A 15467-nucleotide genomic window follows, 5' to 3' on the forward strand; every position below is an offset into this window, starting at 1 on the left:
GCTCTAATGAAGTTAACACAAGATACCACAATTTTCATAACAGAGTCCCACTTCAGTGATTTACTACACAGCGCTTATTGGTGGATGAGGCAGTGTATGGCTATTGGATGAGAATGGTTATGTTTGTCCATCTCTTGGTTAATGCGAGCAATTACTAATTTCTTAGACCCCACCATGCTAGGAGCACCATCAGTTGTCACACTGGCTAGTTTAGCCCAGTTCAGCTCCAAACCATTCACAGTTTGGCAAACCTTTTCATAGATATCCTCTCCTGTAGTTGTTCCTTTGATGCTTTGCAATGCAGCAAGCTCTTCTGTGAATTCGAAATAGTCATTCGTCCCACGAATAAAAATTAAAAGTTGTGCAGAATCACGAACATCATTGCTTTCGTCGAGTGCCAAGGAAAAATAGGAAAGTTTTTTTGTGGAGTTTTGCAAATGCTGATGCAAATTGTCTCCCATTTCTTCAATCCTCCGTGTAATTGTAGGTCCTGAAAGACTCACTGTACTAAATAAATCGGCCTTCTCTGGACACATCTCTTTGGCAACAGAAAGAAGGCATTCTTTAACAAATTCTCCCTCCACGAATGGTCTGCCAGTGCACGCTATTAGCTTGGCAACTTGAAAACTTGCTCGCAGTGATGAAATATTTAGCTGCTTCTGCTTCACAAAAGTATTTTGCTGAGTTAATGTATTTGTCAGTTTAAATATTTTATCTTTTCTCACTTCTCCGACCAAACAATCATATTTATCTTTATGTTGAGTTTCATAGTGTCGACGTAAATTGTATTATTTGAACACAGACACTATATTCTGGCATATCAGACACACAGCTCTTTTCTTGTACTGCATGAAAAAGTAATCATAAGTCCACTGTTCTTTGAATATCCTACACTCCGAGTCAATTTTTCTCTTTCTTGACATCATTGTTTCCTAGGGAGTCAAAATTGCTATTAGTAAAATACCAATATATATACAGCGCTACAAAAACAATATACCAGCAATAACTTTGCCCACACAGAGACATACAGACTGCACTGCCCATCAATGCAGTCTGATTGGGGGAACTCCGCTTTTACCCCAGGCTCACACTGGTGCGGGTGCCATTAAAAAGTTAATTACACCTGCAGTTTTGTTCACAGATCGCAGTGCGGTGGGCACAATGAGTGCCCACCGCCGCAGCTCAATCAGTGCTCACCAGCGCAGCCAAATCAGTGCTCGCCACCGCAGCCCAATGAGTGCTCACCAGCGCAGCCCAATTAGTGCTCACCAGCGCAGCCCAATTAGTGCTCACAAGCGCAGCCCAATTAGTGACCATGGGCCGGATAAATGTCCTCAGCGGGCCGCATGTGGCCCGCGGGCCGTAGTTTGAGGACCCCTGGTCTAGATAGATGAATTCAACAACCCATTTACTGTAATCTGGTCACCACGCAGCAAAGAAGGTTTCAAGTGTTCACAAATCTGCATTATTCACAAACCTTTGCTTCTAAAGCACTGGATCACCCGTGTGGCACCACACCTTGTCTTTGAAAACTAGTCGCCATAACATCAACATTGTGCATGCACCGCAGCCTTGACTGGGATTGACTTCACACTTAAAACATTGTACCAGTCAGAACTGATATAGCACATCCTTTATTTAGAAAAATTAGATGTTGGAGATTGTCTTCATTGTAAAAAAATACATACGTGGAAGAACAAGTAAAATTCCCAACTCGGATGCATGTAATTTCCATACTTGGGATTTAGACTGCCTCCGACACGTTAAATGATGTTAGAATAATTAACATCCACTCTACATCATCGGAGCCTCCGCTTAGCATGCTTGGCTACGTACGGTGTGAAAGAAGTTCTACATACAGACTGCATGCTGTGGCAAGTCTATACAAATTACAGTACTGCAATCGAAAAAAAATGCCTGACTTGGTACAAACTGATCAGGAGGTTGGCTGTCCAGGGGAGTGCATTTTAATGGTAAGCTCACCATGTGCTTACAGATAAAGCAGACGGCACCATCAGGTGGACTCCTATCCCTCCATCCCATTCGTCGAGCAGTGAGGCATGGGACCCTCAGGTGCAGGTTCCCCGGAATACATCTAGCTGGTGCAGGGTGGAGCGCAGGTTGACAGTCAGAAACACCTGATGTGGCTCGGCTGTGCGCAGCATCTCTTGCAGCTGGATGTGAAGGGAGCATGCCTCGAACAGGCGCCGGTTAGTCCTGCACAAAAGCACACGGATACATATTTAAGCAGCCAGCTCAATTGAACAAGTTATTTTGATATCCTGGATTTTATTCTTACTGGATCTTGTGCTCAATATGATTAGCATAGTTGCAAGTTAAACATATCGATTTGCTAAATGTGATAATTGTTCTTCAACTTACCGGTGAGCTGAAACAATAATGGACATGTTAAATATTTTTACATGTCACAATTTAATTGGTTTTGCTATGTGTGGTGGAGGATCTCTGACACATTTGGCAAAATTATACGGCCTAACAAATAGATTATGATAGATACTCCATTTATCTTTCATACACTTGTGGCAAGTGATGTTAGCAAGCATCTACCAACGTTGGCATAGGCTATGGGAAGGTGGTTTGGCCAAACACACACCCAGCCACCATCGTCTCCCCAGTGCTGATGTTTCCAGAGCATGACAATTTCCTAATTTATGGCGGGGGGGGGGGGCAGGACCCAGTGGCACTCGGGTTTTCTCTGACATGTAAAACTCCTCAAATATTTGGCTAAACATCTAAATCTTTTTTATGCACTTTTAAATCTAGATTTAAAACTCATTTGTTTCGAATTGCTTTTTGTGTGTTAGTTTATTGTCCTTCCCCCACACATCCAATTAGCAGTTGGCTACGTACACTGCGAAATACGTTCAACATACAATCGAGGACCATGGAGATACATTCTTGAGACTCCAGGAGGCATTCCTGGACAAATAAATGTCATTATTCTTTGACTGAAGTGACTGTGTATGCATCTGAATGTTACAAACAAGATGTTATAGAAATATTGTCTGTTTAATTCATACACTTCCGTCAAAGAGCACTAACTGAAAATGAGCGCTCTATGCTATGTAGTGTGTCCTTCAAGTTGAGGGCACACTGGTTGGAATCCTGCTTCAACCCCTGACAGTGTGCTATGCAGTCCGACCCCCGTTATGGGTCGTACTTGATCTTGGAGAGCTTCTGCAAGATGACACTCATCTTCTCTGGAATTAGCGGGTCAAGATGTGGTGTGCGCAGCAGCTGAGAGCACGAGCGGAACCACACCTCTGTGCTGCACGCCGCCAGGAACTCCTCCACACAGCCTGAACACGCAGACGTGCACCAGCACACGTATGAGCATCTACATTTACAGCCCTTTCTCATGAACCAAACTTCATACTTGTCTTATGCAAATAAGACCAAGCAAAAGGATTCACATTATATTTTTTAAATGCATCACAATCGTGACTTAATTACATGTTTAATAACTACAAGATAAGAATGTGTTTTTTAGGTGTTGCTTCTTCCTTTGACTCAAGACTGTGGCTGGGCGGCCGTGTGCAACGGGAGGGGGGGGGGATGTGCTGTACCGGAATCTGTGCTCATCGCTAGCAGCAGTAGGACGCCCACAGCGTCCCCCAAGAGCCCCCTGCAGGGCGACGTCAGCAGCGCCGTGACCACCGCTACGCCGCCGTGCCTCACAAAAAGCCGCTTGCTCTGCTCACTCTGCAGGTCTGAGCATACGCTGTCCAGCACCTGTGCCAACACGTCCACTGTGGACACCCGCACACATCACACACTCTCCGAGTAAGCTGTGGGTTGCTATACAGTTCCAGTCATTTGCCATTTTATAAAGATAATATTTAAGGTTGAGGTAAGGGATATTGGTATGGTTAAGGTTTTAAAGTTAAGTATTTTGAATAGCTTTATTAAAATGTGGTTGTTAAAAACGTAAAAAAAGGGCAGCCAATGCAATTGCTTGCTCATGCAACTGCTGGCAGAACTGCCTCTACTAGCGCAAACTCCGGATGGTATTTGGTCTATTCTTGCACGTATTGAATGAGGGTGTACCCCACACTTTAGCCCACCACATGTGACCCCCCGCTGATTGAGTGTATACATATTTATACTGCTGGGTGGACAGAGGTGGGTGGATTTAAGAAACATTGGCAATTGTTTCAATTATTGATCCAGAAGAACGGGTGATCTATGCATTCAGTTTGTTGTAACTTGCTGACCTGCCTACACTGGACATCTGTGAAAAAGAGTTTCATAACTCAGATTCCTCCAGTCTAAATAAAGATTCTGATTCAGTGTCCTGATCATTATATCATAGCAGCTCCTTGTAGTAAATGCCATGATACATTAAGGCTACGATTGGGGTTAGTGTTAACGCTAGGGCAACAGCTAGTATTCCTGTCATTAAGATTTTCCAATGTACTATCCCCACCGACCTATCCCCCTCTCATCTCAACTCCACTCCATCCTCTCTATTCCAGAAATCAAGACCTTGTCAAAACCCCCATACAACTTTTTCAAATGAAGGCCACCATCTCTGCTGCCCCAGTTACCCTCAACACCCTCTCCTTAACTGTTGGCAATGTCCAGACGCTTCCCACATTCAAGTCTTCGCTCAAGACCTTCCATGACATGTCTTAATTCTCACCTCACCGTTGTCTCGTCTTTCTTCATGCCGCAGTATCTTTTCCTACCTTTTTTACCCTTTGAAAAAAAACTCACAAAAGACCCTCTGTTCAACATGCTACCAAGATATGCACATTCTCCCTATTTGCTCAGCACCATGAGATATATCCAAATTGTATTGAATTGTATTAGGGGTCAGGGTACTGTAAGTATGGGGTTATTGCTGCGGTTGTATAAGTGCTCTGGGCTCTCGTTGAAATTGGTTCACACCTTGCGAGAGGGTGCGGAGGATGACGAGCGAGGAGAGCAGTCGAACCTCGGGCTCCGAGCTCCTAAAGAAGCTGCCCCCCATATGGGGCTTGGGCTCGGGCGACGACTCAGCCGACCCTTCTGCTCCACGCGTGCTCCCGCCCGGCTTGAACAGCTCCTCTCCCAGGCGCCGGTACGTCGTGGTTAGTGTCGTGTGCTGGAGCCACGAGGAGACGAGACAGCACATGCACAGGCGTAGGGGAATCCTGACGGAAGTCATGGTGATAGGGATAAAAGACAGAGGTAGTGCCATGGAGAGTGCACGCTACCTGTGAGGTCCCATCCATGCGGCCCAAAGCCCAGAGCACAAAATTGACGAGTGGCAGCTGCAGCCTCTTGCTCACGGATGGCACGGAGAGCTGCTCCACGACCAGTGGCAGGGCCTACAGTCAGCAAGAGGGTGGCGGTTAGTGAGGCAGCAGTTGGAGGTGCAGCAGATAGTACGGCAGTAAATAAAGGTGCAACAATTGGATGGGCAGCAGAGAATGTTTCAAGCTCAACATAGGGTAGTACAGGTAGTCCCCGACTTACGATGGAGATGCGTTACGACGACCCCATCATAAGTCAAGAATATCGTAAGTCGAAAATATGACCTAGCCTACCTAGGAGTCTTAAAGAATGGTGATAATTTAGCAAAACAGAGCAATTTACAGTACCGTACTGTATAAACTATATGCGTACAGTACATCCCGGCAGCGTCCCAAAGTACAGTATCGTACCTCGTACGCTGCTGCGTTTGCCTGCCGCGCGAAATGTAAAATATTTTACAATTCCGCTATCGCCATCGTAAGATCGAAATATCGTAAGTCGGACCATCGTAAGTCGGGGACTACCTGTAATTATGGTAGTGAGCCCGGAGTCAGTGGTAAAGCAGTAATTTGTGCAGCAGGCCGTGGTTCAAAAAAATAACGTGCAGCAGTCCGTGACAACAATTAATATAAACTCGTGTTAACAACGGTTAATGGTGCAGCAATTAACTAGCCAACAGTCAGTCGTAAGCAGGCAGTGATTAAAGCAGTGCAAATAATAAGCGACTCGTAGTAATCATTGAAAGCAAGCAATGGTTATCGCAGTGACGAATGCATCACATTATGGATCCCGCTCTCATTTTAACAAAGCTGCCGCTGTAGCCTTTTCCCCATGATGACTGAAGGACCTCGATGTGTATGTATCCTTCAAGGCAGCTCACCCATTGGCACAGATTTACTAGACTTCCGTATTTACTTTAATATTTGTTCTGGTGTTTTGTTGATGCTCCCTTTTGTTTGGAAACTCCAAGAATATAAAAAAATCATAACCCTTGAAATGTAAACGGCACACTCTATGACGACTTAATCTCTACAGCAGTCTTTACACGGTCAAACATACAGGGTAAAACACAAGCAGTCGTATGTATATATATTTTTTGTATATCTTCCCTTTGTCATGAGGGGACATGCTGTCACTGTCTCAGAAAGTAATGCTTTTGTAAAGTCATTGACATGAGCTTTCTATAGTGTTGACATGAGAAGGCAATATCTTGCTAGACCACTAAGTATTGTTCCTATCCGCTTAAAGAGTGAAGCAACTCTACTCATTTTCATATTCACATAGATATATGAAAGAAACGTATTATTTGTATTGTGCTAAAACTATTCCTGATAAAGTGTCAAGGTGATTAAGCATACCAAGTCTGTTGGTCTCAGCCTCGTCATGGTGACGGCACAAAAACTACACTATTGTATGGGTTCTCACCTGGTTAAATAAAATGAATCAACCACGAATACAATTAATTTTCACTTAAATTGGAATATTCTAACTTTGACGACCAAACATTATCAGATTAATTGCCACATAACAAACACTTCCATAGTAGGGAATGTGAAAAGGTGCACTATGGCACTGTATAGAGTGGACTAGAGACAAATGCAGAAACTAGTTCAGTGATGTCAGCTTCCAAATGCTTTAACATGTCACAGTTATGAATGAGAATGTTTGCGAATTACAGCATGATGATGGCTACACAAATTAAACATATTTTAAACATTAAAACCACAGATCCCTAAAATTACAGCAGCTTATAATTCAATATCATGCCATGATCTCTAACAATCTTGAAGTATTTTATCTTCAGGGCTTTATTGTTAGGTGTTTATCTCTATGAAAATGGTGAATAATGACAGATCCCCAGCAAATGCAGATGTATATATGTGCAATAAGAGGCAGGGGGACTACAATGAGTGATTTTGCAGGATTTCCCCTTCTCATGGCACCATCACTAGAAGCAGTAAATTAATTATCAGGGTATGCAGTGTTGATGGGAGGTGGGCGCCACCTTGCTGCATTTCTCCAGCGAGAGAGCGACGTTCGGGTCTGGTGAGGGGTGCAGTTCCGGCACCCACAACAGCAGCAGCCCCAGAAGCTCACAGAGCCCCACACTTGCCTGCTGGCGACCAAAGCCCACGGCAAAAACACAAAGATGCCCGAGTCATGTTCATCTTCTACATGTAAATGACACTCTTGGCAGCAAACTGAATAACACGCACAATCTTTAAAATAAGGGTGCCATGAGCAGTCAACAGGCAAGTGATAATGCAGTTTAATAGATCAAATTGATTGTTACACTTAAAACACATCTATCCAATGTTGTGATAATTATATATTCCTGAATACTAATTTCTGCAAAATGTATACATTTACATGTTTATGGTATAAATAAAACTGTACAAGAATCCAAAAAAATCACACAAAAGAAACATAACAAAGAGACCAAAGAGAACAGATTCTCGAATCTAATCACAACCACAAATCGTGACATTTATCAAATCACAGTGGGGATTCATTGCTACATACTTGGCAGTCAGTGCACTGTGTTGACATCATTCCAGGTTACCTTGACCTTGTGAGGCTGCGGTGGCGGCTGTTTGTCTGGTTTTTCCAACGCTCTCCGCAACTGGCCATTGTGGGCCTGCGTGAGGAGCACAGTCCGTCCTTTTTGCGCATGCTGGAAGTCAAACTTCCGCTGCAGGATGCACCAACCGTGACGGCACAATGGTGAATGTGGATGGACATAGTGCCAGAGGCAATGCACACAACGCAGCAAGGAGTGATGCTCCAATTATTCAGGAAAAGATGCTCAGATTTCCTTACCAGCCGTTACGTGAAATTAATCCACATTTTGCTTTGATACTTTAATGCAATTCCTTCGCATATCTTGATTTGTGATGCCTGCTGTTACCTGCAGGTTTTCCAACCGCTGCTGCACGCGGTGTGACTGGGTCTCCAGCCGCTTATTTTTCTCCGTCAGCTCGCTCATCTGGGGCAACACAGAGAGAGGGGTTGAGGTGGCAGTATTGAAGCTATTTTGAAATCGGCCACAAACCCCCTGATAACACACTACTCGCATATCTAAGTATCTAAAAACCAAACAATCTATGTTAAAACCAATATTCCCTCCACAATAAAAACCAAAACAGATCCTGATAAAGGGGAATGTAAGGCAGGGATCAGCAACCAAAATAACAAGAGCCTTTTTTTCGAATTCGGTAAAAAAATAAGATTTTCTAGACCTACAATGCACATGAATAACGTCACGAAGCAGTCATTAAAAGAGCTGCATGCGGCTCTGGAGCCTCAGGTTTGCCAACCTCTGGTTTAAGGCCTTACTGTAGACAACTGCTAATTCATTTACTGATGTGTGGCTGGGGTTAATAGTAGATGGACATAACCGCCTTGACCCACTGCTTTTACAACAATATTCGTAATCAACAAAAATAAATGTCTCTGCAGGGGATGTAGACAATACTATTTCCACGATGACTATCTAAGAGACAACAGCACTCTAAAAAAAAATCTATGAGAAAAAAATGAACCTTATGGCGGTACCCCGGCTCTCGTATAATGTCCGTGATGCAGTCATTTTTAGTCTGTTGATGGTCGGCGATGCGGCAATCGACTCATCTCGACGAGCTGTGCACGATGCACTATAGTGCATACGAGCGTTCAGGGTTTCAGCGCAATCGTCCTTGCTGTGTTTCGACATCGCGAAGTGTGGCACTGATTTCGGATTGATTGGTACCCCCAGTCGCGGAGTTAAGTAAACCCCTGGAAAAAAAGTCTCCCAGAAATAAAATAAAATATTTAATTGTCTCGGCCATTTTGGTACCCCGGGGTACCGCCATAAGGATCAAATGTTAATTGCATTTTACTATTCTTAGGTTTTTTCGGTAAAGTCACGTAGGTAAAACATTAAAATTAATAAAAGTAAAATAAAATAAAAATCACGACGTTTCGGAGGCAACACAAGCTTCCGTCTTCAGGTGGAACCGTCACAGCCACGACAGCTGTATCAAGCATTTTACTGTTAAACTTACCTGCTTCTTTAGGGAATCGTTCATATCCTTCAGTGTGTCAAACGAGGCTTTTATTCGCTTATTCTCCCGGGATTTCTCTCTCAGTGCTTCGCTCAGCTCCTGCACCTCAGCAGCGTGTTGCTGTGGGATACGGAAAGCGAACGGCTCACGAGCAGCTTTCCAAAGGTTTGTCACCTTGACAGTCAGACACGGGTGTGTAACGCATATGCATAATCCAGCCAGAGCCTGGGTGGACGACGTAATGTATTGTTGCTGGACAAGAGTTTAACCATGTAAGTATGTGTGTTGTCTCTAGAGGAGCAGTGGTCAGTACACTGTGCTACTCACTTAGCGACCAGAATTATATTCCCAGCCATACATAACATTACAAGCATGTGATAACCCATTTAACCTGTCCTGGCTTCCTCTCCATCAACTCAGACTTAAACGAGTAGAAAATGCAGTATATTAATAAAAACCTAATCAGCAATAGGGAGGCAAGACTGACCAGTTGTGCCATGCTGGCCTAATAGGTGCTCACTAACAGTACTGTCCCCTATAGTCTGTATAATTATGAATCTTAATTTGTTTAACTAAGCATAAACAAGTTTGGCATCCATGGTGTGCGAGAATATCTTCGACAATTTAAGTAGAGTATTTGGCTGCTATAAATTTCCACATGATGAGCCACTTCGTTGAGCTATCATTTGTGGCCAGGTCGCTTCTGAAAAAGAGCTATATAGCTCAGCCGGCCTTACCTGGTAAGTAAAAATAGTTTCAACTGTTTAGTTTTAGTATACCGACGTAAAACCTCACCCGAAGCCTAACTCCTGCATGTGTACCCACCTGTCGCAAAGCATGCAGCGTGCCCTGCACCTGTGCCTGCACCTCACGCAGCTTGTTCAGCGCGCCACCGTGCCGCACTGCCACCTCCTCCTCACGTGCCGCCAGACGGCCCTCACGCTCAGCAGCCCTCACCGCCCTTTCCGCCAGCGCCGCACTCTCCCGCTGCAAGACAGACAGGCAACAAACGCCGGCATATAGGGGAGGTCGCTAAGCACAAAAGCAACACCATCTTTCCTGCCAACCAATGGTGCAATCAACCGCCAGGGCGACCAGTTTTAGTGAAGGGTGAACGGAATCACAAGGAGACAGTGAAAAGGAACCTGCAGTTTGCTGTGGATGGCCTCAAGCTCTGCATAGACGTGTCGCAGGTCCCCCAGCGAAGAGTCAGCCCCCTTCCTCTTCCACTCCGTGGTACTGTCCCATCTCTTGTCCTCGCCATTCTCAGCAAGACCATTGTCAACACCATCGCTGGCTGCGTCATCTTCAACATCGTCGTACTCATCTTCATCGATGTCTCCTACAAAAGTAAGGGGTAGGAAACTTTAAGTGAACTATGAGGGGAATGGGAGTGCCTATAAGTCACACACAAGAAGGAAGAACACAAAGTCAACTACACGGCACCAGCCTCAAGTGATCCACCTATCCCACGTCCAAGTCAGTCAATTACAGGAATACATCCCCACTAAACTTGAAGCATCCACATCAATGCATACCAGCACAACACCAATGTCAAACCTGAACATTCCCACGACACGTGGCTTGAGCAAACAGGGTCCTCTGAGCAGGGGTTGCCGTGGATTGCTCTCCGTCCCGGTCGCCTTGCCCTTGTGTGCCGAATCCCCCAGCTCTGGCTTTTGCGGCGGTTGCGTCTGGATGCGACCCTGCTTGGCGAGGTGAGACGGGAGTCCGTGCCGGGTGGGTGCGTGAAGCCAGGTCTCGTCTTGACTAATTGTGATGTCAGCGTCACGTCTGTGTTGGAATTACACAGATGCGAAACTTTGGAATTACGGTACCATATCAATGCAGATTATCATTAAAATGTGCACATACAGAATGGATCAATCAAACGGTGTACCGAGGAACGGAGAATCACTTGACATTAGAGAGCTCTGTATCATACGTATGTTACAGACACCCTTGACTCAAATAAATAACCATATTGTATAACCCGATCAAATATTTCACAGGTGATGTTCCACTCAGACGCTTTTGCAACACTGCAGTTGCAAAAATACATTACTTGTATTGTAGCCACATTATTGAAAAGTGGGCAGAGTTGATACATTTATAGGTGTTGCCCTATAAGTTGTGGCTTCAACTGTTTGGACTTTGTACATCACTATCTCTGCAACATCTTATATTATCTGCCTGATGCCACCCTCCACGACAGACTACATGGTCTGAAGTGAGGCTGATTGACTGCCGCCCTTACCAGTCTCTGTGTAGGCATCGTGTGTGATGCGGCTGTGGGCTGGCTGCCCGTCACTCTCCCCTTCACCACTTGTTGCCTCTCTGGTCCCCCCACCTGCCGACCGGTGGCCCGGAACCCCATCAAGCCTGTGACACGCACGGCACACAATCACGCATCCATACACACAATATATGCATGTATATCCCTTTTTTGTTAATCCACTGCTGGGTTGTGAAAGGTATATGACCATACTTCACCACATTAGTCATTGCGGCTAGGTGAAGGCGATCAGCACAGATTCGGGAACATAGTACAGCAATGGCTTTTGCCGCATTGCTCTCTGCTGCTCACCACAGACCACACAGCCCCTATAGCAAACAGTTTTATGCATGGTAGTCAACAGCTAAGATATTCACCACTGATGTTTGTGGTGAGCGAGAATTTAACTCGAGTCGCCAGGTTTGTATCACAGTGTGCTAATATCTACTGCCGTATAGATTTCCAAAAACAACACAATTAGCATTCAGGTACTGTATAAGTTGGTGTTACTGTGACTGGAAAGTAACCAATGATGGCTCTGGACACACGTACAGGCGTGTGTGCATCTTTATGAGGGAATGAAGGTCTTGTAATGCCCGCTCTTCATGCCTTATTCCGCCACACTTCACCGACACCCCTGGCTCCTGGAGAGTGCCCTGGGCCACGCTATCTGGAACGCACAACATCGCATCACGTGGATCACGTATCTACTTCTGCCTTTTATCAATGTGACCAAAGCTATTTGTGTGTGCACAACAAAGCCTTCAGACTCACCAACACACAGTGGTTTAGGGGGTTTCACATTGTTTCCTCTGTCCTGGAACAGCACACAAATCCAGAAACACCATAATTGTGAGGCTTACGGTCAGTCAGTTCCCGAAAACATTCCTTGATTTAATGCGATGTTATTATATATACCCTATCCTTCAGTTAATTAGGTGAAAACTCGTCGAGTTTTATTACTTCAAATAGAGCCATGAAAATTAAAGAGAGTAATAAGGTTCATATTCTTGGGTCTTTCGGTAAAGTCACGTAGATAGGTTCAAAGAAAATAACAAAAAACTAAGAAGTTTCGATCGCGGTCACTTGTGTTGCGATCGAAACGTCGTAGTTTATTTTCTTTGAACCTATCTACATGACTTTGCCGAAAGACCCAAGAATATGAATTCCTGCAGTTACGAAAGCTTTAAGTCAAGATTTAGTAATAAGGTTCAACAACAATGTGCTGCAATTGAAAGTAATTTTGAAATTTACAGTAACCAGCACGCATTAAGAGTCGAGTGCAATATTTAACCCAGTGAGCTGTCACCGCAATTCACTGTGAATTCATACGGTGGTTGGCGATTCTCAAAATTGTGATTTGGGCACAATAAAGAAACAGTGGCCAGAATGCCGTGGCTTCTAAGTCTCAACTCTTAAACAAACAAGACGCAGTGAATGGCGCCACGAGCCCATATAAAGGGCGGTAAAGATGAACTGCTTCACTTCAACTGTAGCAGCCTCTTATCAACTGTCTACAACAGGTCCAACAGCAACATCTTGTGTTCAACTATCAGTACCTTCATGTCAAATGCTCAATATTCGTAGATTATGCGTAACTTATTTCGCACGGTACATAGCCAGTATGTACTAATCAAGGGAAGGACACAAACCAAACACAAAAAAATGTGAATCAAAGTAGTGCACTGTGCTACGTTACATTAAGTACTGTAGTTTCTAAGATGAATGCCCATATTTTCCACATGGTACTGACATGAAAATGGAGGCCTTTATTAGTAGATTGACAAATGTCTGTCAATTATTATTTTATCATAGGTGTGTACTCAATTTGGGAGTTAATTTAATTGGGCTCCAATGTGGATGTTGAAAGGTCATACATGTTAAAAGATCATAATTGTACAGTATAACGAAATTAACCTCAGATTGTTCAAACATCTCAAACAAGGAGACACACTTTCACCAAAATTATTCAGTGATATTAACAAAATGTCTTCTAAAAACTGTACACATAAATGAATAAAATAGGATTAACAGTCTCAAAATCGCTCACCACAGTCATTACAATAAGCTAAAATTAACAACGGGAAATTGAATAAATTAACAAAGGGTAACAAACGAGAACATCTCAAAAGCATGAAGAAACGAACGCTTGGAAATAGAGAACGAAAAGCAAATACTTTAGAGGCAATGACTGTTACGAAACAGCATTTGGGCTTGGACACATCACTAACGAAAAGGGATGACAGCACATGGACGTCTGAGACCAGTGACGGAGTGGCGAAGGAGCAACGCATTGGAGAAAACTTCAACCCCAGAGATGGAGCGTTTATCAGTTCATGTGCCGAGGTGAGATGGGCCATGTGGTGGCATCAAGTTCACGTTCATTAATTAGGCATAGCCCTTGAATCGGGTGCAACCGCAACAAACAAAAAACATGAACAAGACAACATCTGAAAGTGACTGTGACTTTGTGCAAACAGAAAATCCAAGAAAAGACAGCAAAATATTGCAGAAAAAGCACCGTACACCCACGCTGTGTGCACAAATTCCAGTGGGATGCAAGTCAAACAACAACCACAAGACAACTTAGATTAAGCCCATCAGTCTAACTCTGTACTATAACAAACAAACATGGCCAAACCAAAAAACGTTTCGAAAATCACCAAAATAAAGCCATAAAAGCAATGAAACAGTGATCATAGGAACGGTTCAAGTTTCATTGATTAGGTATAGCCCTGTGAACCATTCAGTTCTTGAATCGGGTGCAACCGCAAAAAACAAAAAAACATGAACATGAAAACATATTAAAGTGAATATGTGACTATGTGCAAACAGAAAATCCAAGAAAAGACAGCAAAATATTGCAGAAAAAGCACCGTACACCTACGCTGTGTGCACAAATCCCAGTGCGATGCAAGTCAAACAACAACAACAACCACAAGACAACTTAGATTAAGGCCATCGGTCTAACTCCGTACTACAACAAACAAAACATGGCCAAACCAAAAAACGTTTCGAAAATCACCAAAATAAAGCCATAAAAGCAAAGAAACAGCATCGCAGGGCCACGAGAGCCCATAACGAATGGGCATGGCCCTTCCCACAGCAGTGGCGACATCAAAATTTACCATCAACGAGCTCTCTCTCTATATCTCGTGTGTTAAATAAAGCGCTGCGCTGTAAATTGACACGCGTCTCAGACCAAATCACCCCGAATTCGTCCGATTTCGCCAGACGCTGGGCGGATTTGAAACTGGATGGTGACATGCGTGGAGCGACCACCAGCAATTCTAGATTTGAAGCTTTTGTGACTGCAAGAATTCATACTCTTAGGTTTTTTCGGTAAAGTCACGTAGGTGAAAAATAAATAATAAACAGAAATAATACAAATAATAGAAATAAAATAATAAATCACGACGTTTCGGAGGCAACACAAGCTTCATTAACACAGCAGGTGGAGAAAGCAAGCGGGGGGGGCAGTGTTCGTTAGGCCGAGGGTATCTACAGAATAACACACTGCTGTGCTGTAACTTCTACACCACCACCCCCTTCACCACCACCACCCCCACAGTGACCAGGGTGGTGAAGTATGGTTCAGCTGTGGTGTGGAACTGTGTGCTCCGCGGGTCTCACCTGGCTCAGGTATTTCTTCTTGAGTCTCTCCACAGATTCACTCACCGCGCCAGACGCCGCCATACTCGACGATTTAAGACGTCCCCTATCTAACACCTGTAATTGTTAACTATGATGATGATGATGAATAGCGTTTACACGTTTATATGTATGAAAGGTTCAGGGTTTAGGAGCTCTCCGTTGCCGTGGAGACGCCGCGGCCGAGCACCGCGCCGCCATTTAAAAGTTCGTTCAAAAAATCTCCCCAAAGTCTCGCG

At 44.1% G+C, this 15467-nt stretch overlaps 1 protein-coding gene across 2 annotated transcripts; it reads right to left on the reverse strand.

Moving 5' to 3' along the window:
• Positions 1-1049: 1049 nt before the first annotated feature.
• On the reverse strand, positions 1050-15443 carry CCDC138 (coiled-coil domain containing 138). 2 transcript variants are annotated; one of them, XM_078863066.1, is made up of 16 exons: positions 15211-15443; positions 12352-12394; positions 12130-12247; positions 11560-11684; positions 10863-11096; positions 10448-10644; positions 10128-10289; positions 9303-9422; positions 8168-8245; positions 7823-7951; positions 7265-7375; positions 5220-5333; positions 4912-5107; positions 3588-3770; positions 3182-3320; positions 1050-2217 (listed from the first exon to the last, which is right to left on the reverse strand). In XM_078863066.1, the coding sequence occupies exons 1-16, from the start codon at positions 15271-15273 to the stop codon at positions 2070-2072; spliced, it is 2160 nt and encodes a 719-aa protein (XP_078719192.1). In that variant the 5' UTR covers positions 15274-15443; the 3' UTR covers positions 1050-2069. The 2 variants fall into 2 exon arrangements, with proteins under 2 accessions (XP_078719192.1, XP_078719193.1); XM_078863067.1 differs by having other exon boundaries at positions 12130-12243; positions 15211-15236.
• Positions 15444-15467: the final 24 nt, after the last annotated feature.

This window comes from Lampetra fluviatilis, chromosome 15, assembly GCF_964198595.1.
Source record: "Lampetra fluviatilis chromosome 15, kcLamFluv1.1, whole genome shotgun sequence".
NCBI classification, from domain to species: Eukaryota; Metazoa; Chordata; class Hyperoartia; order Petromyzontiformes; family Petromyzontidae; genus Lampetra; species Lampetra fluviatilis.